At 38.9% G+C, this 24,825-nt stretch overlaps 1 protein-coding gene across 6 annotated transcripts in view; it reads left to right on the top strand.

The window, feature by feature from the left end:
- Positions 1 to 24,825, top strand: part of GULP1 (GULP PTB domain containing engulfment adaptor 1) — a 160,277-nt gene that overhangs the window by 71,737 nt on the left and 63,715 nt on the right. For 5 of the 6 annotated variants that reach the window (XM_058189024.1, XM_058189033.1, XM_058188990.1 and 2 more), the window contains 2 exons: positions 1,877 to 2,004; positions 21,594 to 21,655. In XM_058189024.1, coding sequence (XP_058045007.1) covers positions 21,628 to 21,655 — 28 coding nt within the window. In that variant the 5' untranslated portion in view covers positions 1,877 to 2,004; positions 21,594 to 21,627. The remainder of the gene's footprint in view (positions 1 to 1,876; positions 2,005 to 21,593; positions 21,656 to 24,825) is intronic. The other variant, XM_058189014.1, reaches the window with a different exon arrangement.

The following is a 24,825-nucleotide window of genomic DNA, read 5'->3' as shown; positions in this document are numbered from 1 at the left end:
AACTAATAGATTTAAACTTAATGTCAACCGCTTTAATCTAGATTGCAGAAAATATGACTTCTGTAACAGAATCATCAGTGCTTGGAATACTTTACCTGATTCTGTGGTCTCTTCCCATAATCCTAAAAATTTTATCCAAAAACTTTCTACTATTGACCTCACCCCATTCCTAAGAGGACCATAAGGGGCGTGCATAAGCGCACAAACGTGCCTACCGTTCCTGTCCTATTGTTTTTCTTTTCTTCTTCCTATATATATATATGCTTATACCTCCTTATATTTACTCATATATGTGTTTATATACTATATAATCTTTTTTATATACTATATAATCTTTTTTGTATGATATATTGTTGTGACAAAATAAATAAATAAATAAATAAAAATAAATAAAATAAATAAATAAATAAAATAAATAAATAAATAAATAAATAAATAAACTTAGGCATATGCTTTTTCCATTAGCCAATGCCACCCTTAGCAAGGACATATCCTAAACCCCTCGACTGCTTCAGCGTAGAAAAGATGGCTCTTAGTCCATCAAGATGCTCAAGTTCAAAAGTTTCAATTAAAATGTGAATAGACTTTGCACTAATCCCATCATCCATTTTGAGTTTTTCAGAATAATAGTCTTTGGGTCAGTATACATAATCCACTGGTTGCAACCCAGAATCCCTCATATAGCTTTGTTCGATGATATGGGTAAATGTCCTGAAATATTAACATATCTATTGCTACCACAGTATAAAATTGTAAATGGATGTCACAAATCTTTTAGTTTATTTAAATATGAAAATCTCATCTGAGCAGAGTGGCACGCATGTTTGCTTTGATCTAGATATAGAATATAGAATATAGAAATTTTATGCTTGTCTCAATCACACAATCTTTCATTTAAATAGAAATTTTAAGTTAAAACGGGTTTAATTCCAAACTCCTTTTTGTATTATGTAAAATATAAAATAATGTAATTATTGGTCTATCAGTACAGATGTGCATAGTTAGCATCTTTCTCATAAAACATCTTTTTTTTTAATTTGCATTTATATCCCGCCCTTCTCCGAAGATTCAGGGCGGCTTACACTATGTCAAGCAATAGTCTTCATCCATTTGTATATTATATACAAAGTCAACTTATTGCCCCCAACAATCTGGGTCCTCATTTTACCTACCTTTTAAAGGATGGAAGGCTGAGTCAACCTTGGGCCTGGTGGGACTTGAACCTGCAGTAATTGCAAGCAGCTGCTGTTAATAACAGACTGTCTTACCAGTCTGAGCCACCAGACTTGTAAATGCAAATAAATCTGGTTAGAGAAGTGAGCTGAGAACTGATAAGATCATTCTTAAATTCATTGTATTAAACTAGCATTTCAGATACCCTTGATACATTTATTAAGCAAGATGCCTTGAGGTTTTTTGGTTTGCTGCTGCCATTTAAATTTCAGAAGTGGATCGACGGATATATTGCTTTTTTACTTTGGATAACTAAAGAATCATATATTTGCTCAACTCACCTCTAAGGGCTGTAAAACTTATTTTCTTACTACCTGATTTCTTTCTACTGCTTAAACTTGTTTACTCTTCTAGAAAATTCTCTCCCTTTCTCAATGTTGATTTCCTAATACTTGACTAATGTAAGTGGTAATGTAGAAAAATGTTATTTAGTTCTATTCCTATTAAATCAGATATTAAACAAGGAAGCTTTGGAATAGTAAATACGCTCCCGAAAGTGGTGTTATGTTGTAAGTCACCCCTGAAAAGCTGTATGTTTCTAATATTTTTATTCTTTTGAATGCAGTTAAATAATTCTTAATAATTCTCCATTGATGACCAGTTCACTTACTTACAAGCTGATTTTTTTATTTCTTTCTTTCAGCCTATTCATCCTTAACTGAAAAATAGGAAACAATTGCATGAAGTCAAGTATGTGGACAAAAAAGTGAATTATTTCTCCTGAAAACAAACAACCATTTTGATCCTTGCTATAAATCTGAGCTTATCAAGGTAAGAATTTCATGCTTCGTATTGACTTTTTGTTGCTATTTATACAGGTAGTCCTCAATTTACAAGACTTCATATAGTGACCATTCGAAGTTACAATAGCACTGAAAAAAGAGACATGACTTTTTTTCACACTTACGACCATTGCAGCATCTCCATGCTTACATGATTAAAATTTGGACACTTGGTAACTGATTCATATTTATGAGAGTTGCAATGTTTCCGGGTCATATGATCACCTTTTGTGACCTTTTGACAAGCAAAATCAATGGGAAAGCTAGATTCACTTAACAACCATATTAACTAACTTAACAACTGCAGTGATTTAAGTTAACAATTGTGGCAGGACAGGTCATAAAATGGGTCAAAATTCACTTAATTGTTTCACTTAGCAACAGAAATTTTGGGCTCAATTGTAGTCATAAGTTGAGGACTACCTATAAATATCAATGTATTGAAATAATTACATGGAGAAAATTTGCAAATTTTCTCCATGTAATTATTTGATTTGTTAATTCCACGTTTTCAGAGAAAACTGTTTCAATCATTGTCTTCTGACTGCACATGTGCATATCACTCAGTTACTTACAGTTGTATCTAAACGGTTTGAAAAAAATATTACATTTGCGGAAAAAGATATACAATGATTAGAAAATTCTCTTCTAGCCTAACTAGAACTAGCCTAACGCATGCGCAAGATGGCGCTGTTCTGAAGACTCGGCTCCGGCGAAGAAAAAGGCCCCTCCGATGCTGGCAATGTCCTGGCGGCCCGTCTAGCCGCTTGCTGCCCCCGGCCCGGGAGATCTCTTTTCGAGCAGCCATGGGAGAGGTCTCTGGACCTTCTCTGATACATGGCTGCCGAGAACGAGGCCGGGTAGGCTGGCGGTGGATTCGGAGGCCATGTTCTGAGGCTCGGAGGTGGGGCGATGAGTCGGCGTTTTCTAGCCGGCCGTTTTTCGGCCGATTCGTTTCGCTGGCGGGCCTCTAGCCATTGGACTCGTCTTCCGGCCCTCTTCTGACCATCGACTTCGGACTTTGGGGGTTTCAGCCTCTGCAACTTGGATGAGGCGGAGGTATTACATCTACCCTTACTACTGCCATCTGCCTCTTGTGCCACGGTTTGTTGGCTTTCTCCCTGCTGCGGATTGTGGACTTGGCAGCCTTCATATCCTCCAGCCTCTCGGAGAAGTTCAGCCTTTATATGGGCCTGGCCTCTTGGGGATAAGGCTGGAGAGACCTGGCCTCTGGGGTGGTTAGGATTTATTCCTGGCCATGGCTGGAGGGTTGTTGGAGGTTTGCGGGAGATGATGGAGGCATTCGGAGCGGTTCCCCTGTAACCAGTCTGTGGTTGTGACTGTGATAACATCATCCATGCCCCCTCGGCCTTTTGGGACTTCTTTGGCGTTTTGGTCCTATTAGGACTTTTTGGGGGAGACAATGGGACTTATTTGGGGACAGAGGAAGACGGAGAAGGATGTGCCCAAGGACTGGAGTGCCATCTCCCCTCACCCCCGGTTCCAGGATGTTTTGGACTATACACTCGACAGAATGTAGACTGTCATTTGGTGCCTATCGCTGTTCCATTCTGCGTCCGTCCTCATTCTGGAGTAGTACCATCTGCTACCACCTGCCATTCGGAGATGGAGCTTTTGTTTTTGCCGATTCTTAGTCTCAGCTGCTACGCACTATACTCATGAGGAACTCTTGCGCCTGCGGGGTGCCCCCGCCTCGCAGGAATGGCCCTCCTCACTACCGAGGGCCGGCCTCCATGACGGGTCTTGGGACCCACAGAGGTGGCATGCGAAAAAGAAGAGCTTGTGGGGTTTTTTAGAGAGGGAACTTTTAAGGGGTGGGAGGGTAAGGGCGGGCAATGGGGGTAACCCGTCAGGTAAGGGCCAGTCTCTGCACATGCTCATGGCGGTCTTTCTTTATCAGGTTCGGAGGTTATGGGGTGGAGGTGTTCCTATTGATGAGGTGGTTCTATTGACACGGTAAGTGGGAGAGGCAGATATGGCGGAAGTGAGGGTCATACCAAGTTTGGGAGCGCGTGCTCGATGTCTGAAAGCGATCACGCTCCGACCCCTGGACTTCTCCCGTTCCCGGATGGTCAGGATCCTCAGAGCCCGGGCCTTGGTTGATGTTGTGCAATGCTCGGTCCGTGGTGAACAAAGCCCCTTGTTTGTGATCTTATTCAGGGGTTCCGCGGACCTTATAGGCATTACGGAGACCTGGTTGGGCACGGAAGGGGGTGTGCCCCTCGTGGAGATGTGCCCCCGGGTTTCCGTGCATTCCATCAACCGAGGGCCCAGGGTAGGGGTGGTGGGGTGGCGGTTGTGATTAGAGAGTCTGGAGCCGAGGGAGACCACTGTGCCTCAGATTGCCGGGTGCGAATCCCTCTTTGTGAGATGGGGTCATAGGTGCCAGATGGGTTTGCTGATCGCGTACCTGGCTCCTTGCTACGTGACAGCTGCCCTGCCCGAGCTCCTGGAGGTGCTGGCGGGTGGCAGTTGAGACCCCAGACTTTTAGTCATGGGGACTTTAACTGCCATCTTCCGGCCCGTCATCGACAGCGGCTCGGGAGTTCACGGCTTCCATGACGGCCTTGGACCTGACCCAGGTAATTGATGGCCCTACTCACATTGGGGGTGGCACTCTGGACCTGATTTTTCTCTCTGGTCAGTGGTTGAGAGATCTGGACTTAAAGGAAATAGTCACTGAACCTTTGTCATGGTCAGATCACTCTCTTCTTCGCCTGGACTTTCTGACCGCCATTCACCACCGCAGGGAGACGGAGCCGATCGTTGGTTCCGTCCCAGGCGCCTGATGGACCGGATGGGTTCGGACGGAGCTTGGGCCATTTCCTGAGGGTCTGGCTCACGGCTCGGCCGAGGAACTTGTTGCGGCCTGGGAGCGGGCGCGGCGGGGCCTTAGACCGAGTCGTGCCTTTGCGGCCTCTGACCCGGCACAGGGCCCAATCGGCTCCTTGGTTCTCCGAGGAGCTGAGGGGATGAAGCGCGGAGAAGGCGCCTAGAGAGTTCCTGGAGGTCTAGCCGTTCGAAGCTGATCGGACACTAGTGAAGTCCTATACTAGGACTTACCTAGTGGCATTGAGGAAGCGAGGCGTAGCTCGCCTCCTCCCTCATTGCATCGGCAGATAACCGCCCGGCCGCCCTGTTTGGTGACTCGCTCCCTCCTTCATCAGGGGCGGGATGACCCGTTGCAGGGACGGGCTGAGGAGTTTAACGGTTATCTATACGATAAAATCGTTCAACCGGGATGGTCTGGACCAAGATTGCGGTGATGCGGGTGAGACGCTCGAGGGTGGTCTTGGCGACATTATTTGGGATGAGTTTGACCCTGTGGCTCCGAGGACATGGACAGGTTGCTGGGTAGGTTGAATGCCACCACGTGTTTACTGGACCCGTGCCCTCCTGGCTGGTGCTGGCCACTCGGGAGGTGACACGAGGCTGGCTCAGGCGATTCGATCGCTTCTTTGGTGGAGGTGTCTTCCGGCCGCCTTGAAAGAGGCGGTGGTGAGGCCCTCCTTAAGAAGCCTTCCTGGACCCGGCTGTTTTAGGTAATTATCGTCCGGTCTCAACCTTCGCTGCGGCGAAGGTTGTAGAAATATGGTGGCATATCAGCTTCCCTTGCACCTGGATGAAACTGTCTATCTAGACCCGTTCCAGTCCGGTTTCCGACCCGGTTACAGCACGGAGACGGCTTTGGTCGCGTTGGTAGATGATCTCTGGAGGGCCAGGGATAGGGGTTGTTCCTCTGCCCTGGTCCTATTAGACCTCTCAGCGGCTTTCGATACCATCGACCATGGTATCCTGCTGCGCCGGTTGGGGGGATTGGGAGTGGGAGGCACCGTTTATCGGTGGTTCTCCTCCTATCTCTCCGACGGTCGCAGTCGGTGTTGACAGGGGGCAGAGGTCGTCCCGGGCGCCTCACTTGTGGGGTGCCGCGGGGTCGATTCTCGCCCCTTCTGTTCTTTATCTACATGAAACCGCTGGGTGAGATCATCAGTGGTTTCGGTGTGAAGTATCAGCTGTATGCGGATGATACTCAGCTGTATTTTTCTACACGAACCACCCCAACGAAGCTATCAGTGCTGTCCCGGTGTCTGGAGGCCGTCGGGTCTGGATGGGGAGAAACAGGCTCAAGCTCAATCCCGCCAAGACAGAGTGGCTGTGGATGCGGCATCCCGGTACAGTCAGCTAAATCCGCGGCTGAACATCGGTGGCGAGTCATTGGCCCCGATGGAGAGGGTCTGCAACAGGCGTCCTCCTGGATGAGCGGCTGTCTCTAGAAGAGCATTTGACGGCCGTCTCCAGGAGAGCGTTCTACCAGGTTCGCCTGGTACGCCAGTTGCGCCTTTCTGGACCGGGATGCCTATCCACGGTTACTCACGCACTCGTGACGTCTCGCCTGGATTACTGCAATGCTCTACATGGGGCTCCCTTGAGGGGCATCCGGAGGCTACAGTTAGTCAGAATGCAGCTGCGGGTGATAGATGGAGCCCTCGTGGCTCCCATATGACACCTATCCTCGCAGACTGCACTGGCTTCCTGTGGCCTTCCGGTGCGCTTCAAGGTTTTGGTGACCACCTTTAAAGCGCTCCATGGCATTGGGCGGGTTATTCTGGGACCGCCTACTGCGACCGAATACCTCCCACCGTCCCGTGCGCTCTCACAGAGAGGGTCTCCTCAGGGTGCCGTCAGCGAGGCAATGTCGTCTGGCGACGCCCAGGGGAAGGGCCTTCTCTGTGGGGGCTCCCACCCTCTGGAACGATCTACCCCCCGGACTTCGTCAGCTTTCGGACCTTCGGACCTTCCGCCGCGGGCTTAAAACATACTTATTTAATTGTGCAGGACTGAGCTAGATTTTAAATTTTGGGTTTTAAATTGGGTTTTATTTCTATTTTTAAACTTTAGAATAAGTTTTTTAAATGTTTTATATTGTATTTATATTCTATTTATCTGTTTTTAGTGCCTGTAAACCGCCCTGAGTCCCTTGGGAGATAGGGCGGTATATAAATATGATTAAATAAATAAATAAATAAATAAATTCTGTGTTGTTGAATTTTGATGCTTGTTTTATAAAGTCACGTCATAATTTGAAAATTTAAATGTGGTGTGATGAGTTTGTATATATAATATAGAGAAGAGGAAATTGTCCCTCTAACTGTTTGAGTAATTGTAACAGATGCTTGCAGTCATTCAATATTTGTAGGGCCATAAATTATTCGTATTTGGTTTACTGTACATTTTTGTGTTTGTTTGTGCATGTGTGTGTGTTGCAGCATCCAAATTACTAACTACATAGTCTTGAATATCCTCAAAGATAGAGAAAAAAATGCATTGAAGGATGGTTCAAAAACAGTGATATTTCAGTTGGTGAAACTACCAATTAGTTTTATTTGTTAGGCCAAATTCCTTTTGAAGTAACAGTACATAACAATTGGAATTAGGCTCTTTATGTTTCCATATTTTCTTTAAACACACCTTCTGAAAGATCATTTTCCACTGTCACATCCTTTAATACTAACAGTTGAAGAGGCAGTTCTAACCTGGAGAAACATTTAAATATCTTTTGCATAACTCTGGAATTCTCATTGCAAATTAGGAAAAAAAATTCTCTTTTTCTGCTTCTTATGCTTCCTCATGGTCTTTGGCAATAGCTTCCTATGCCAAACACAACCATTTTGATCCTTGATACATTAATTTACATTAATTTTCAGATCCATTGCATCATATATAGTCCAGGGGTCTCCAACCTTGGTTCCTTTAAGACTTGTGGACTTCAACTCCCAGAGTCCCTCAGCCAGCAAAGCTGGCTGAGGAACTCTGGGAGTTGAAGTCCACAAGTCTTAAAAGGACCAAGGTTGGAGACTATTGATATAGTCTATCTAATATTTGCTCCAATTACTGTGGGTCATTAACCCACAACACAGCATCATCTGTATACGAAGTACACATATTGTACATTCAACAAGTACACATTTCCAACAAATATACCTTCTAATATTACCACAAGCATTCTGTATACAATTATTCATAAGCCTACTAGGCAGTTAGGGTATCCCCATAATTCTTTTATTCCTGGCTCAAAATTTGAAGTATTTGCTATGTATTCAATTTTTTTTCTTGCCTATGCTTAACTTCCATCTATACCACACTTCAACTCCATATTCATACAAAACATTTGATAATTCAAGCTTATATCGTATCCTTTTTAAAAAAATAAATACACTTTTTTCAATCAGTGTTCTTTAATGCTGAAGAAGGAAAAAAATCTGGTCTGCCGAAATCCTGCTTGGAATTCAGTTGTGCACGTCTCAAATTCTGGTCATTGTCTCCTTTTCTCCCTGTTCAATCAGAATTCATTCAAACATCTTCCCAGTCACACTTCACCAACTAAACCATTTGTGTTTTACATTCATTCTTGCTCTCCATCCCCTTGCAGTAGGGAAAAAGCATTCTTCCAATCTTTGAGCATAGAGTATTTAACAAATATTAAACAAATTGAAGCACTGTTCCATAAGGAAATCACATCAAATTTGCACTTTTTTGAACTACACAAGGTACCCCTGCAATCTTATCATTTTTGAACATTCTCACAGCATATTACTTTATTTTATCAATTCATTCTTTTATGGTAACATTTATAGCATTCTCTTCAGTACTACTTTTTATTGTATCATTCTTGTTCCAAAAACAAATTTCTGATACATTTTCTTTAAAAGTCTTCCATTTCAGTTTCATCCCTAATTAATTTTATTTTTTAATGCTATTCACTCAATTGGGGCTATATTCTTTGAGGCTACGATTTGCTCACTTATAGTCTAATAATCCAAAGCAAATTTTTTGAACTTCTAGTTACTTGGAAAAAGTGTTCTTAACTATAAGTCTGTAGAGGTTCTCAGTCATCCAGGTCATGGTTGTTCCAAAGGTGCTTTTTCAGGAAGCAACTAGACTTTCTTGTTCTTTTTAAAGACATTTCACTTCTCATCCAAAATAAAAACTTCTTAACTATCTTGCATTATATTGTCTTTTGATGATTAATGATTTAAGAGTAACTCCATGGGTAGATAACTTATATGTGATCCTAAATTCTTCTCCTGTTGTCACTGCCAATTCTCCCTGCTGCCATACTCTGGATTGACTTTGAGATTGTAATTCCATTTTGAGTAAAAAAAATTCAAGATTGGAAGACAGGCTTGAAATTCAAGAAGATTTGAGTTTAACTTCTGAGTGCTTATTTTTGCATTCTTTTTCTGTTTTCTGGAAGTGATTAGCACCACACTATTATTTTCATGGCACTTGCATTATAGTTGCATTAGAGTTAGGGCTATACAATAAGTCTTCTGTCACCTCATAGGGCATATTAAAAGACTAGAATTTTTGGTGCTAAACTAGTAAAGTGCTAATCAAGCTGTAATAATTAACTCTATTTACCTCAGATTGAGCAAAGTACTCTATTTTGGCTGCCCTAATTATGGACTCTGTTTGTTTTTATCAAAACATATTTACGTTTTTACGATTTTGCTACATATGTTCAGTATAATTTGACATATTTAAGTGTTTCTCCAAACGATTTTAATCAAAGTGTAACATAATCCCATTTTAGCTTTACTTCAAAACATTTATTCAAGGCATCTTGCTCCTGCTGCTTCTTTTGCTTTCCATTTTTTTTAAAAAAAAAGATAAATAAAACCTCTTCTCAAAATCTTTCCCTAAAATGTAAAGCAAAACAAGCCTGGATGAAATTCGCACTGAACCACAGGAAGCCTTTGTACTTAGCTCTGCTCATGGTGTTTCCTCTTAGCAGAGACTTCATATTGTATAAAATACCTGATAATATTCTTAAGTTCCTTCCAAAAAAATCAATGAATGTATGAAATATATAATAAGTAAGAAAACTTGAGTACAGTTGAATGTCAAGACATTCATTTAGTAACCATTCAAAGCTACAATAGCACTGAAAAAAGTTAATTATGACCAGTATTTGCACTTAAACCATTGTAGCATCCCCATAGTCACATGATCAGAATTTGGGCATTGGCTTGTATTTAAAATGGTTGCAGCATCCTGGTGTCATGTGACTGCCATTTGCAACCTTCCCAGCTGCCTTCCAACAGGCAAAGTCAATGGGGGAAGCTCACTTAACAACCATGTGATTTGCTTAATAACTATGGCAATAAAGATAGTAAAATCAGGCACGACTCACTTAAGAACCACCCTGCTTAGCAACAGAAATTTTGTTGCCAATTTTAGTAATAAATAAATGACTATCTATATACTATATATATATATGTATGTATGTGTGTATGTATGTATGTATATTTGTTTGTTTTCATAGGTTTTCACGGGTATAGGTATGTAGGTCTTGGCATTTTCAGGTCTTTTCCCGTGTAAGGTTGGCGACGTTTCGACGAGGTCTCACTCATCATCTTCAGGCTGGTGTTTTCGACTTCGTGCTTCGTGCTCCAACCACACTTTGCTCACAGAAGCACGAAGCCGAAAACACCAGCCTGAAGATGATGACTGAGACCTCGTCGAAACGTCGCCAAGATACTCTCAACCTTACACAGGAAAAGACCCAAAAATGCCAAGACCTACATACACACACACACACACACACACACACACACATTCTCTCCTTCCCTCCCTCTGTCCCTCCCTCCCTGTCAACAATTATTATTGAGTCCATGAAGATTAAATAAGTAAAAATGGTTTATTAAAACATGTATATAGGAGCTATTTATTTACCCAATTTATACAGTACCCATATTCAGGGACTCCCAAGTGGCATACATCCAATAAAATAGCACAGTCCATAAAATAAACTATCAGAGTCTATAAATGTAATTAGATTTATAGTTATGAAATGTAGACTTATGTCAAACCAAAGGCTCAGGAGAGATGTAAAGCATATTCTGCCTTCAAATGCATAGCAAACAAGAATGCTCCTGGTTTTTGAAAGGCAAGCAAGTAAAATTGGAGTAACCAAATGTTACTGTACATGCTACTTACTCACAGGATGGTTTTGTGGGGCTCTATGAAATTCTTCCCCCCTTTGGCATAACGAAATGTATAAATAATGTAAATTGTTGTCTGTTGTGCAAATACTTTTGTATTTCCCTGCTTTTGCCTAAATTTTATTTCATCTATGCCTGTTAACTATTTTTGATGCTTGCTGATGTCTAATAAACATCTTTTTTCCCCTGCTAACTAAAGTGAGTACCGTTTGCACTTCCTCTGCTCTGAATGTAAGGATTGGGCTGGGTGCAAATTAAACTGGACGTCATCCACAGTAACTTTCCAGCAAAATTGAAAATCTCCACTTAATGGAGATACAAGCCACATGTAAAAAAAAATTAAAAAATGGATGCCCTTTCTCCCTGCTTTCTTTTTTTAAAAAAACTGTCTAACAGAATGAAATCTTTCAGGGAATTGAAAAGTTTGCACACTCCCTTGTGTCTGTTGTTTAACTTAATAAAGGTGTTATCTAGTGTGAATGAATGAATGAATGAATGAATGAATGAATGAATGAATGAATGAATAAATAAATAAATAAATAAATAAATAAATAAATAAAAGCAAGATATGGGTTATCTTCGCCTCAGGGAAGAAGATATTTCACAGGGTGAGTCAGGCTACGACTGACAAGGCTTATTCTCTGTTCTGCTCCAAAATAAAGTGACAGTCTAATAGAAGATCTGTAAATAAAATGTATATTGATTCTGTTCCTCAATGATTTTAAGAAATGCAGAACACTAATGGATACATTTTACACAATTTCAACAGTCCAAAAAAATGAAAGAAGTACGTTATGCTTTTAAGATAATTAACACTCATAATTTAATCAAATCAAGAAGGTTATTTCCATAATCTTTTGCCATCAAGTTGGCATTTTCATCTGTATTAAGCAATTTTAAGGTCTTGCAGGACTTTTCATTGCATGAACCTGAAAAAAGTCATAGCTCCTTCAAAGACTTAACTGAGCTTATTTCTGAGAGTATTGAAACGTTTCCTTAGTAATCATATACACAACCATAAATACTGTTCCTTGGAAAGCTTATCTAATATTTTCTGATTTATATTTCTTCTCACGTCCATCTTCAACTCAGATATCCCCATTTCATCTGTGATTTAATTTCACAAGGATTGTTAATAATGTATATCAATGCAGTGCAACTAAATGAGTAATCTTATTTAATTGTTTATTTATTTTTTATTTATTTATCATATTTATATACCGCCCTATCTCCCTAGGGACTCAGGGCGGTTCACAGGCAAATAAAAATACATATAAATACAGAATAAAATAACAGTTAAAAAGCTTATTCTACGTGGCCCAATTTTTTAAAAAACCATATAAATAATAAAACCCATTAAAACCAATATAAAATTTAAAATCTACTCCAGTATGTTGTATGTGATATCTGTAAGATCAGAGACCAAAAAGGCATTTTTAAAAAAGCTAATAATAAGGTAGATTTTATGGATGCTATTCAATATAGATTAAAAGAGAAAAAAGAAAGAAAAGTGGGTATGTGCACATACAGGCATATATGCGATTATGTGTGTCAGTATAAATGAAATGGAATTGGAGTGCGAAGGCATACACATCAAAACCATTGTCTTTTAATTAGTTTATAGCAGAGCAATTTTGAAATTTTCACTTTTGAAATCATTATCTTGAATTGATCTGTCAACAGAAAGAGTAAGAATTCAGATTAAGGGCAGCATCTGCTGTTGTGGAAGAAGATTAACTCTAAATGCTAAGTATGATGCATGGAGAACAAGGAGGATAATAAGTCTCAGTCATTGCATCTCAATAGACACAAAGGTACTTTTCAAAAGGGATGCTGTTATATCTTTCCTCCATTGTCTTTGGAGATGGGGTGTCAAAACCTGGCTGGTGAATACCTCTTCTAGAATTGAATAGAATAGAATAGAATAGAATAGAATAGAATAGAATAGAATAGAATAGAATAGAATAGAATAGAGTAGAGTAGAATAGAATAGAATAGAATAGAATAGAATAGAATAGAATAGAATAGAATAGAATAGAATAGAATAGAATAGAATAGAATTTTTTATTGTCCAATCACACTTCTATGTGGGACAGGTAGTATTGTAGAGGTATCTGGGGATGGAATAAGAAATGTCACTGTAAGTAATGGAGTGGTGATATGAGGATTTCTTTTGGTCATCTTGTTAGTCAGACTCAGATGCTTTTTGCTAAGCTTCAAGCATGGCTGTCTTCAACCCCATCATTAACAGAGCATGAAGTAAAAGTTCACACTAAGCCACAATCAGTAACTATTCACTTCTTCCAAATGGAGGTGAATTTGTCAGCCAGGATAAGTTGAGCCAAGGACTCTACCAACAACAACTAAGACTTATTTCAGTCATATTTAAGGCAGACTCCCATTCTCAGCCTAGCTTAAGTCCCAAAATGAATTTGCCACTGAGAGCAAAGCAGGGAGCATAGTTCTCAGAGCGTTAGATCAAATTGATTTGGAATTTATAAGAAGCTTAGCCTAAGGAAGGAGATTGCTTTCAGAAGAATCTTGTTGCAATTATAACTTAAAGAAAAGATGTTGCCAATAAATCAACATTCTTCAGAGTTGCTTATTTATTATATGTGGTTGCATTACCGATATATTTCCAATTTTAAACTCCTAGGAAACAGCATGACCAAAAAAAAAATGTTATTGAGATTTATTGTTGCCTAGTGGTATACTCAAGCATGATGAGATTGATGTAAGGTGGAGTACTAGAGAAACCAACTCTAATATCTTCCTCAGCCATTTTTCTTTTAGCAGTTTTAAGAGAATGTGAGTGAGTTCTTCTACGCTCTTCACACAATTTAGTACAGAGGCATGATGTAAGTGACCTACTTTTAATGTTGTTCACCATTTTCATGACAGACTAGCTCAGTTTTCAACTCATGGCTGAGTGTTTTGGCAACCGGTGCTTCATTATGTAGAAGTCACTGTTTACCTCTTTCACTAAAATAGAAACCCTTGTTGATACAACTACTGAAAGAACTGCTTCTACACAAATTACTGCTCTGGATTTCCAGGACAGATTCTAAATAGTTAATCAAAGTGGTGAAAATATCTTAGCCTGTTGTTGTTGCCTCAAGCTCTATAACATTTTAAAACAATTATAATCATCATTGTGGTGAATGGAATGCCAGTCATTAAGCTTTCCCACAAAGATCTTTTGACCCATCTGGACTGTGTACATTTCCTCGCTCCTCCGGTTGTTTTTTTCAACCAGAATGAATACACTTAATAGTACTTTGTAAAAGAGAAGATATTCTTTGCTATTTATTATGCTTCATATTCTACAACAGCACCGCAAGAAGGAAGAGTCAGTGTCTTCAGGGTTTCTGCAGTTATATGAGGTTTTATATTTTAGCTATGGGTTCTGTTACTCAATGGTCGGCTTCTTGACTTGAGCTGCTTTAGCAAATTTCAAGCTCTGCTTGTTTGAATTTAAAAATTCAAACTTCTAATTGGATCAAGATTGGTCCCAGAAAGGGTATTGCTGGGAAATGTCTCCTAGCTTGCTTTATTTGTTAAACCAAGAACACATTCTGGACTAGGATGAAATTCATCACAATACCAGTTAAATCTCACTGCTGAGTAATTATCTGCCTAGTGGGATTTATTATTATGTATGTGTAATCTACAATTAGATTCATAGTTTATGACTGGTGGAAACATAATAATTCCAGTCTTAATCAAGGACATAAGAATTACTATTTGTTCTTCATCTTCTGTAACTAGAATTAAGTCCTCTGTCTATTTCTTCAACTTTCCTGCTCTTAGTCATTGCCAGATCTTCTTGCTATCTGCTTTGCCTGCTAGTTTTGTTTATATACTGGCATGTAATACTTTTCTTTGCCATGTCTTTTTTCTATTCCTCATTTGGTCTTTTTTATAAATCAGTTTGGTCTCTCCAATATTCAGTTAACCTTCATGTACTAATTTAAGTGTATCTTCTTCATTGTCCTTCAAACATTATTTCAATGCCCTTTATTATTCTTCAACTGTGTGGTAAACTTGCAACATTCCACATCCATACCTGTTTTGGGAATGAAAATAATTCAGTAGCTATGCTGGCTTCATCTACCTCCAACTCACCCTAGTTTGCCTCAACAATTTGAGCTGCTTCTGGCAAGGATTTAATTTCTTTGTCCTGGGTAGGGTTCTTCCAAAACTGCTTCTGTGAATACTTTATTTTGTATTATAAATCAAAGCTTGATCTGCTAGCCTCTGTTATTTTTGATTTTGCATGTTCCAGAACTGATGTGTCTGGATTTTATTTATGATAACAGGTCATTATTTCTTGGTACAATGTTTGTATATTTGTGATGAGTAAGCAAATTTTCTTCCAATAGTCCTGCAGCTGTTGACTATGGTTGCTCAGCCAACAGTCCTGAGTTCTGTAGCCCATTTGTTACCAGATGTCCAGGAACCCCAACACTTAACACACTCCTTGTTGACTTGGAGAATGACTAACCCAGTATGGGTTTTTGTAAATTACATTTCACCATATTTTTTATGGGAGAGAAACTCCACTTATGAGACCAGTCCAGTATGGTCAAATTATTATTATTTGTTTTATAGTACTCAGGGTGGCAGACATAATGCCCCGCTGAGCATTTTCTTTAAAACAATAATTTTGTGAGGTGGGTTGGGTTGAGACTAATTCAACTAATCTACCTTGACCTGTCATTTTGTCCACATCTTTAAAGTTGTCTCTTATTCATATGACATTTGGGGCTGGTCACAATGTGCAGTTCCAGATAACTTCTCTGGTCAATTAAAGGTTTACCATTCCTCATGCATGGATCCACATGCCTTTCAGTTGCAAATGCTTAAAATCAAACTTTTGCTTTGGACATGAAGGAATCTCTCTGGCATTCTGGGGAAAATCACTGTGTTAAAGTGAGATATTTGGCAAGAGAAATGGCATGGAAATGGAATAGTTGCTCATCTCCAAGGTGACAGAGCCTTTCCAACTACTCCTGCATGTAGTGCTGTGTACTGAATAGTATTAGGCCTGAATTTTGTTGAGGAGTAGATATATTTTGGATGTTAAGGTTTGAATCGAGCCTTTCTTCCAGTGCTTTGTAGTGTTTTGCGTTCTACATTACATGCAAAAAGAGATACTCTCCAAATTAGTATTTATCATGCACTTTTTTTCTGCTAGAAATACTGCATTCAGTAATTAAGTGATTTCAGTTAACCAGATGCCCATCTCAAAATTGGGCCTCTAAATAAATATACATTATTTAAATACCAAGAATACTACACTTTTTTCCAGAAGAATCTATTAGCCTTGTCTTCCCGTATGCTTTATTGTTGTATTGCCTGTATTTGTACCACATAATTCTTTATTTCTTCTCTATTTTCCTCACTCTGTCTCCATTTTCCTCACTCAGGCCCTCGTTGTTCTAAGATTAGTGTTACCTTTGGTTCCATTAGTGAAATTTGAAAAACAGTATCTCTTTATATTTCCTTTTCTAATACTGCCCAGTTTCCACTTTCTGCCTCCCCATCTCTTCTGTTTTTTCACGAAGCAGAAGTAGTGGTAGCTGATTTGCCAGTCTTTATCTCATCCCCATAGCTGTTCCCTTCCTTCTGCCCTCTCATTTGAGTTCCTCAGGGTTTGGGATAAGTAGTTTTTAAATCTTCAGTTTTTCCCCACCATTTGAATTGGATAATTTGTTTGCATAGTATAAAAAAAAATAATGATCAAGCTTCCTTCCTGTTTCAAGGGAATCATCATAATCATGGGCAAATCATTATTACTGCACTATGGTTTCCGTGCTTTAAGATATATTTAGTAAAAGGTTTTTTTTAAAAAAAAAGAAGTGCTGCAAGCTTTCCAGATAAGCAAAAAGATTCAGTAAATAAATATTATTCAATATTATTCAAATATTAATCATAGTGGGTAGGTTTTCACAGCTGCTCTTGATTATCAAAATGACTTATGACCAATGCTGTGTGGGAAAATGAATGATATTGAATGATGGGGCAATGGTGATATTTCACTGGCCATGCTGCAAGCTTCTTCAGAGTTAAGTACATTCATTATTTGCTTTATTTAGTAGAAGTTGTAGGCTACCTTATTCCCAGAGAGCATGGGTGGCTTACAGTCTAATAGGAAAGGTATTAAAAAAACAAGATAAAAAATCATAAGCAAACCAGGGGTCTCCAACCTTAGCAACTTTAAGACTTGTGGACTTCAACTCCCAGAGCAAACCAGGGGTCTCCAACCTTAGCAACTTTAAGACTTGTGGACTTCAACTCCCAGAGTTCCTCAACCAGCAAAGCTGGCTGAGGAATTCTGGGAGTTGAAGTCCATAAGTTGCCAAGGTTGGAGACCCCTGATCTAAACAACAACAACAACAACAACAACAACAAAAACCATTTGACAGGGAATCACCATGTGCAAGTACTGGGAGATCAGGGTGGGATCTATTTGAATCTCTGGAGGGATATCATTCCAGAGGGCAGGCACTATGACAGAAAAGGCTTGGGTTCCATGACATGACATGGCTAAATTAATGGGGCCCCAAACACACCCACTTTTCCTAGCTCACTGGATGTAGAGGAAGAACCAGAGAGGCAGTCCCTCAAATAACCAATCTCTTCTTTATGCCATTAAGACTTTATGGTGATAACTAGTACCTTGAATTACATCTAGAATCTAATTAGTAACCAATACTGCTTATAAAGTGGTTGGCTTCCATAAGCATGAGGACATGCCTTTCATTTCCTGCATTAGTATATCTGATCTAGCTGTAGCTTCTTCATGGACAACCCCATGTAGAGTGTCTTACAGTAATCCATCCAAGAGTTGATCAAGTTGGAGGTAACTGTCTGAAGAGCCTGTCAGTCCAGGAAAGAGTGCACTAGATATACTCTACAAGGACCTTCTTAACTACAACTTTTTAAAAGGATCTGAGTCTAAGACAACTTTCAGATTGTGCACCAGTGTTCAATGAGGAATGTGCAACCTCACCCAAGCCCCAAAATGGAAAATCATCAGATCTAGCGGGCTTAAATATCCTCACCCCCTCTCTCTTGTCAAAATTATGTCTGTTCTTCACCATCCAGACCCATAAAGATTCCACACACTGGGACAGACTTCAATATCAGACCTTGTTTGATCTGGAATTGTGATGTATAGTTGGGCATCATCAACTTATTAATGATACTTGACCCCAAACTGATGGCTCACCCAGTGGTTTCATGTAGATGTTAAACAAGAGCAACTATCAAGTCCTATGACCCCCACAAGTGTCATAAGTCCCCCCCCACAAGTGAGAGGTCATGGACTCAATCTCATTCCTACTTAACATTGATTGAAACCAGAGACGAAAGAAAAGAGTAGAACTGTCACATGACATTGCTGCCCACTCCAAAGCATTCCCATAAGTCTCGAAAGATGCCATAATTGTGGCATCAATTATGCTATCAAAAGTGGATGAACCCTTCCAGACTGAATATTTTATTCATGATGTACATAATGTGTTTGCTTACTCTGTTATCCTTTTATTTTATTTTTTTGTTCAATTATTCCATTTGTCAGCTCTAGATATTAGTTGTGCTTTGATTTAGTTACGTTTTTATGCTTCTGTCCAATTTTAAACTACTCTGAGTGGTATCATACATTGATGTGTCTGAACAGATACACCAGGGCAAGGTATTCAATTCTCTGCATAGTGAAAACAGTTGCCAATCTAACATAAATCATTCATGAGTAAACAATAGATCTCAATATCCTATTCCTGATTTACAAAGAGCAGAGTCCCAGATTGAATTCACTGCATGGTAGAATGAATGGAATTTGCTCCACCATGCATCTCACTATCCTCATCGTGTTCTGTGAAGAGTTATCAAGAATCCTACTTTTTCTACTTTAAATCTGCTAGTTTTAAGGAGGATAGTGCCACAATTACTAACACAATTGTATTAGTATCCAGACAGAAATTGGGCTCTGTTTCTATGATCCTTTTCTTTTCCTGGTCTTGCCATTACCTGGAATAATACTCTTTTGCCTTTCCTACAGAAGAGAAGTTTCTGGCAGCTCCTAATAAATCAATCTGTTCTGGAACCTGTGAAACTGTTAATAATATAAACACTATAGATGAGGGGTAGTCAACCTTTTTATACTTACCGCCCATTTTTATATCTCTGTTAGTAGTAAAATTTTCTAACCGCCCGCACAGTAATGCGCCGTGTATCATCATCTGCTCATGCCTCCCGTGCATCGTGGATTGGGTTTTGGGAGGGGGGGCACACCGGCTACCAGCTCTGCTTGTCTGTTACAGCTAGGTGTTGTGGGGGGAGATATGCAAACTATTCTGGGACAAGGCTCTTTTGTTTGCAGTCGCACTATAGCACCATTTAGTTTCACTTACGTAACGTGAACTAAACTTATGCACGGGCAATACAAATAGTATATTTTCAGAAATTTAAATTGTCACAGGGAATTTTATGAAAACCTAATGAAAATGTTTTTAAATAATGCTATGAAATTTTTTTAAAAAGTCAATTAAATTTTAAAAAAAGGAAAGTGCTTCAGTATCGGAAAAAACCCCTACCGCCCACCATGAAAGCTGGAACGCCCACTAGTGGGTGGTAAAGACCAGGTTGACTACCACTGCTATAGATGATGCTAGTCCAAGAATTGCCAAGATGCAAATGCAGCTTGTCCTACAGAAAAATTTCCCACATTGAAGATGAGCTCGAAAGATCTGCTTCATTCTAGCTATATGGGTTTTTCTTTCTTTCTTTCTTTCTTTCTTTCTTTCTTTCTTTCTTTCTTTCTTTCTTTCTTTCTCTCTCTCTCTCTCTCTCTCTCTCTCTCTCTTTCTTTCTTTCTTTCTTAGTACAATATAAGCAAAGGCAGACAATCTCATGATCTAGGGACAGCATGGTCATATTTTTATCTTCTCAAAATAGAAACAGTGACATTTTTAAAAATGTGAATTGACAAAACTTTATTTATGAAAACATCTTTTTTTTTAAAAAAGTGTCATGCAATGTGTAGGGATAGCAATTTAGAGCAGAGTGGAAGAGAAATTCTATCATGTGCACAATTATATATAATCTGTCTTTGAATCGTTGTGTATCCATCTGGTTATGAAAATTTTTATTTTTCTAAAAAATTAATAAGGGAAATTCCATGCATTATGGGAGATCTCTATAGATTCTATTTGTCGTGCTGTCATTAAACTCTTTTTTTCCTCATTTACTTGCTTGCCTATGAGATAACTACATGGAATATCAGGAAAATATAGGAGAAAATAGTTAAAACTTTTGTTTAAAGTTTTGTTTTAAGTAAAATGTTATAAAAATTGATTTAAATCAATTCATCTTGAGTAAAAAAAATGACTTAAGCTAATTCAACTTGAACAAATGAATTATTTGATTCTACTGTGTATCCATCTACATTCAGTCAGTATCTGCTTACCTTGGCACTATATGTATATTCCTAACCTGAGAGATGGGGGTTTATCAAGGCTAAGACTCTCTCAGACCTCTTCTGAGACTTACTCATCTCAAATCTCTTTTCTTCTAATTTGTCCTCCAAGTATAAACTTGGAGGAGATGCCCTATAATTGCCATATTTTGGGAGTTCCACCACCCATTCATTAGAGTTGTGTTCTTTCACTCTTTGTTAACAGTAATCATGTCTGAACATATGATTTTTTAATATGTACATCATTTTCTGCATTAAGAAACTGGTATGCTCGAAATTAATAAATAATTGTGTTGCTCTGGAAATATAAACGTGGCCCTTGGTGCTTAAAGACCATTTGTTCAGCAACCACTAGATGGCACTGAATGAAGAGACTTAGATCCATGCCCAAAGTTACAGCCACTGCAGCACCCCAGTGGTCACGTGATTGCAATCTGGGCTCTTGACAACCCATATGTCTTACGCCATATTGCCAAGCGCCCCACAATCATGTGATCACCATTTGAAATCTTCCCTACCAGCTTCCCCAGTAAGTCAGCTGAACCTAGCAGAATTTAATTTGGAGGTTCATTTATAAATAAAACCTATGTGATCAGAGTTAATCAATGACTATGGTGGCAAAAATCCAGAGAAATTCATTTGTAGTATCTTGTTTTATAGCAGAAATAAAACAAGACAAAACAAAAACCATCTCTAGGAAATGGGGTTCTAAGAAACTGCCAGCTCAAGTACACTGAAAACTCCAAGTGCCGATATTGTCTTAAATTTAAGGAATTCACTTCCTATTTTTATATTTATACTTGGCATTTTAGTCTTCAAGGACTGTAGGGTAAATCTAATAGAGATTAGTGAGACTTTGTTGCATTTAGCACCTTTTTTAGATTGCATTTCAAGTATATTGCAGAATACATGTGTTAATTATTTTTTTAAGGACATTTTTCATAATATGTAACATGAATCTAATAGTACTTGCAAATAAACTATTGTGAAATCAATGTCACTTTTAAATCTTTATTTATATATGCATGCATATTTATATATATATATATATTGTTTTGTTTTATTTTTTAGTTTAAATCATATGCACAGTGGATGATTTCTCATCATGAATCGTGCTTTTAGCAGAAAAAAAGGTAAGCAGTTTCTTCAATTCAATGATACTGGAAAAGTGAAAAAAAGAAGCATTGGGGGAAAAAAGACAAAATTCGAAAGGACAAAACTTGAAGTGACATTTGGCCAGAGCATTATGATAAAATGCTTCAATGAGTTGCTATTTAATTATTTGACTTATGTAACAGGAGTGGTTTATAAGATTTAAAAGATAGACTAAAATTATATAACAATCATTTATATTAATGAGGCAGGGTAAAGGGGGGGGAAAAAAGAGAAAAACCAACATTTACACAAAACCTGGGGAAAAAATTAGAAATCTTCCAAATGGGCACCTGAAGAAGTGAGCATTTTCATGTACCTGACTTGTAAGGGCCTGATAATCTCATTGACTGAACAAATCTGTAACGGTGAAAAAAGTCCATGAGGTATTCTGGTCTGAATGCTCAGGTTTCTCTCAAAAAGTCAGAATGGAAACGGGTGTTTTAAGGACACAGAGTTCTTATAAATAGATTAAAGAAAAGCTATTAAAGCAATTACAAAAAGATTCCAGTGGCTGCTAGATATCAAATACAAACCCAACGTATAAGGACAACAAGGTTTAAATTCTTGTAGCTCTCAACTGAGGATGAGGAAAATGATTATCGTTTGTCCACTCTCTTAGCACCTGATAAGAAATAGTTACTAAATAGTGATTTACCACCTACAAAAGATGGCCAAATAAACTGAGATTAGATTTATTATAAGAGGTCTGAAGAACAATGAAGCTCCTGGCAAACATTTTCTGCCACATGAGCTATTTAAAAGAAAAAAAATCTGCCTAGTATATATGAGCTATTTACATGGCAACACTCTGTAATATGATGCAGAGCTGATTTGGAGGTTCATGTATACCATTAAACTTATCTTGATATGTATCTAATGGATACATTCATTTTTCTTGTTTCTGTATGATGACAGACATGTGTATGTATATATGTATGTATGTAATACCATGTTTTCCCGAAAATAAGACCCTGTGTCAGTTTTGGAAGGCAATTTTCTTTTTTGCTTCTTAACTGCCACATATTTTAGCTGGGGAAGTTGGGAGGGGGTTGTTGTTGGAGCGGTAGAAAGTTAGTCATAACAACATTCCGTATTCAAGGCCATCCTGCGTCTGATGGAGACTGCCTGAATATTGTATCTAATTGAGTATGAAGAGTTGATTGGACAATGTGATGAACTTGTGGGTGTGGGGCAGGGCTGTGAATTGTCAACTGGGTGTGGAAAACCTGGAAGCTTTCAGATTTGGGTTTTCCCAGCTGTGCCAACATGACATCTCTAATAAATTGGAACTTTGAGGAACCTCAAGCCTCAGAGCCTTATTTCATTGGAGGTGTTCCTTGGAACCCTGACACCCTGTCTTATATTTTTTTGAACCCTGAAATAAGCGCTTGGCCTTACTGCCATACTCTCAAAAGCCCAATTGGGCTTATTATCAGAGGATGTCTTATTTTTTGGGGAAAACAGGTATGTGTATGTATGTATGTATGTATGTATGTATATGTGTGTGTGTATGTATATATACATGTATGTATGTATGTATATCTATTTTCATAGACTTGCATGTGGTCTGCTGGGGAAAAAATCCTTGGTTTTCTTTTTTAAAAAACAACATTAAAAACCTGAAATAAGGAACTCTTATATCACTTCCCATCTTGACTATTGCAACACGCTCTACATGGGGCTGCCTTTGAAGAGTATCTGGAAGCTCCAGTTGGTGCAAAATGCAGCGGTCTGCATGGTTTTGTGCAGACCTCAGTGTGCACATGTATTACCTCTCCTGCAGGAGCTGCATTGGCTGCCGATTTGCTTCCGGGTGCAATTCAAAGTGCTGGTTGTCACTTTTAAAGCTCTTCATGGCTCGGGACCAGGTTATCCGAGGCACCATCTCTTGCCGGTCACATCTATCCGACCCATCAGATCTGGGTCAGACAGGGAATACTGTGGGTCCCATCCCCTAGGTGGGACATACACCTGATGGGACCCAGAAGAAAGGACTTCTCTGTGGTGGCTCCTTCTCTTTGGAACATCCTTCACCCAGAGATTAGAATGGTCCCCACTCTAACACTCTTCTGGAAGGCACTGGCGGGTGGGGGTTTTATTATATTATATTAATTTATTTGATTCTTTTTTATTAGTTTTATTGTTTTAAATAAGGTTTTATATTCTGTAAGCTGCCTTGAGTCACCATGGGTGAATAGGAGGCAATATAAATTCAATAAACAAATAAATATATAAATGGTAATGTGTATTCAAAATACAGTACTTTGAATGAGCCTCCCACCTTCAATACTATATATCAGACTTAGATAAAGTGCTAAGACGAAGTCCTGATTTAAGCTTTTGATTTGAGGTTTTAGGAACTATAACACTCAAATAATAGTTTGTAATAAGACGAACATTGCTTTAGTTTCTGCTTATACAGAGAATGATTTTTTAATCATTCTATCCAATTTGGTAGAAACTATCACTATTTCCTACTGTGGTGTCCTGCAATGCAGTCCACATGGCATGGTCAAACAAAAACAAGGCAACCATGATGGTGCAATGAAAGCTCTACCTGCTTTTTAAGTGTTTCATGGTTGCCATCTTGATTTTATTGATCAAACCCTAGTTCACTGAAATTTACTGAAACCAGCCAGGATGAGGCACAATTTAGTTAAACTAAGTAGAATCTTTTCACCGAGATGGAATAATGAATTGCGGTAATCAGTAGTTGAAAATGCAGGCAAGTGCCTATCAACTTCTGCTAGCAGGGGCAAGTAATAGGATTGTGCAAGTTACACCAAATTATGATTTAGTACTGCCCTAAATTAATGGTTTCATGTTTAATGTGTCAGAAATGAGCAGGAATAATCTTTTGCTTATGCACTTCTCTATTCCTCTGGTGGGGCTGTGAAGAGTAGATTGAAAGTATTTGCTTCCATTTTAAGAGTAAGTGTAATGTGTTTTGCATTATGAAGATAACTATACCCTTGCAAGAATTCAAAGAAGCAGCTCCTGATAGACAATCCTGGGGAAATTATGTCAATCAGTTAGGGCTTTCTTTGAAGGTTAGTTTTAATGGCAACATTTTAAGAAATGGTTTGCCATTGACTTTATTCTAGGACCAAGAGAGAATAACTGGCACATATTATCCAGCTGCCAGTTA

The sequence above is a fragment of the Ahaetulla prasina genome, chromosome 1 (genome assembly GCF_028640845.1).
Source record: "Ahaetulla prasina isolate Xishuangbanna chromosome 1, ASM2864084v1, whole genome shotgun sequence".
Classification (NCBI taxonomy): Eukaryota; Metazoa; Chordata; class Lepidosauria; order Squamata; family Colubridae; genus Ahaetulla; species Ahaetulla prasina.
This window is presented reverse-complemented; position numbering and strand designations above follow the sequence as displayed.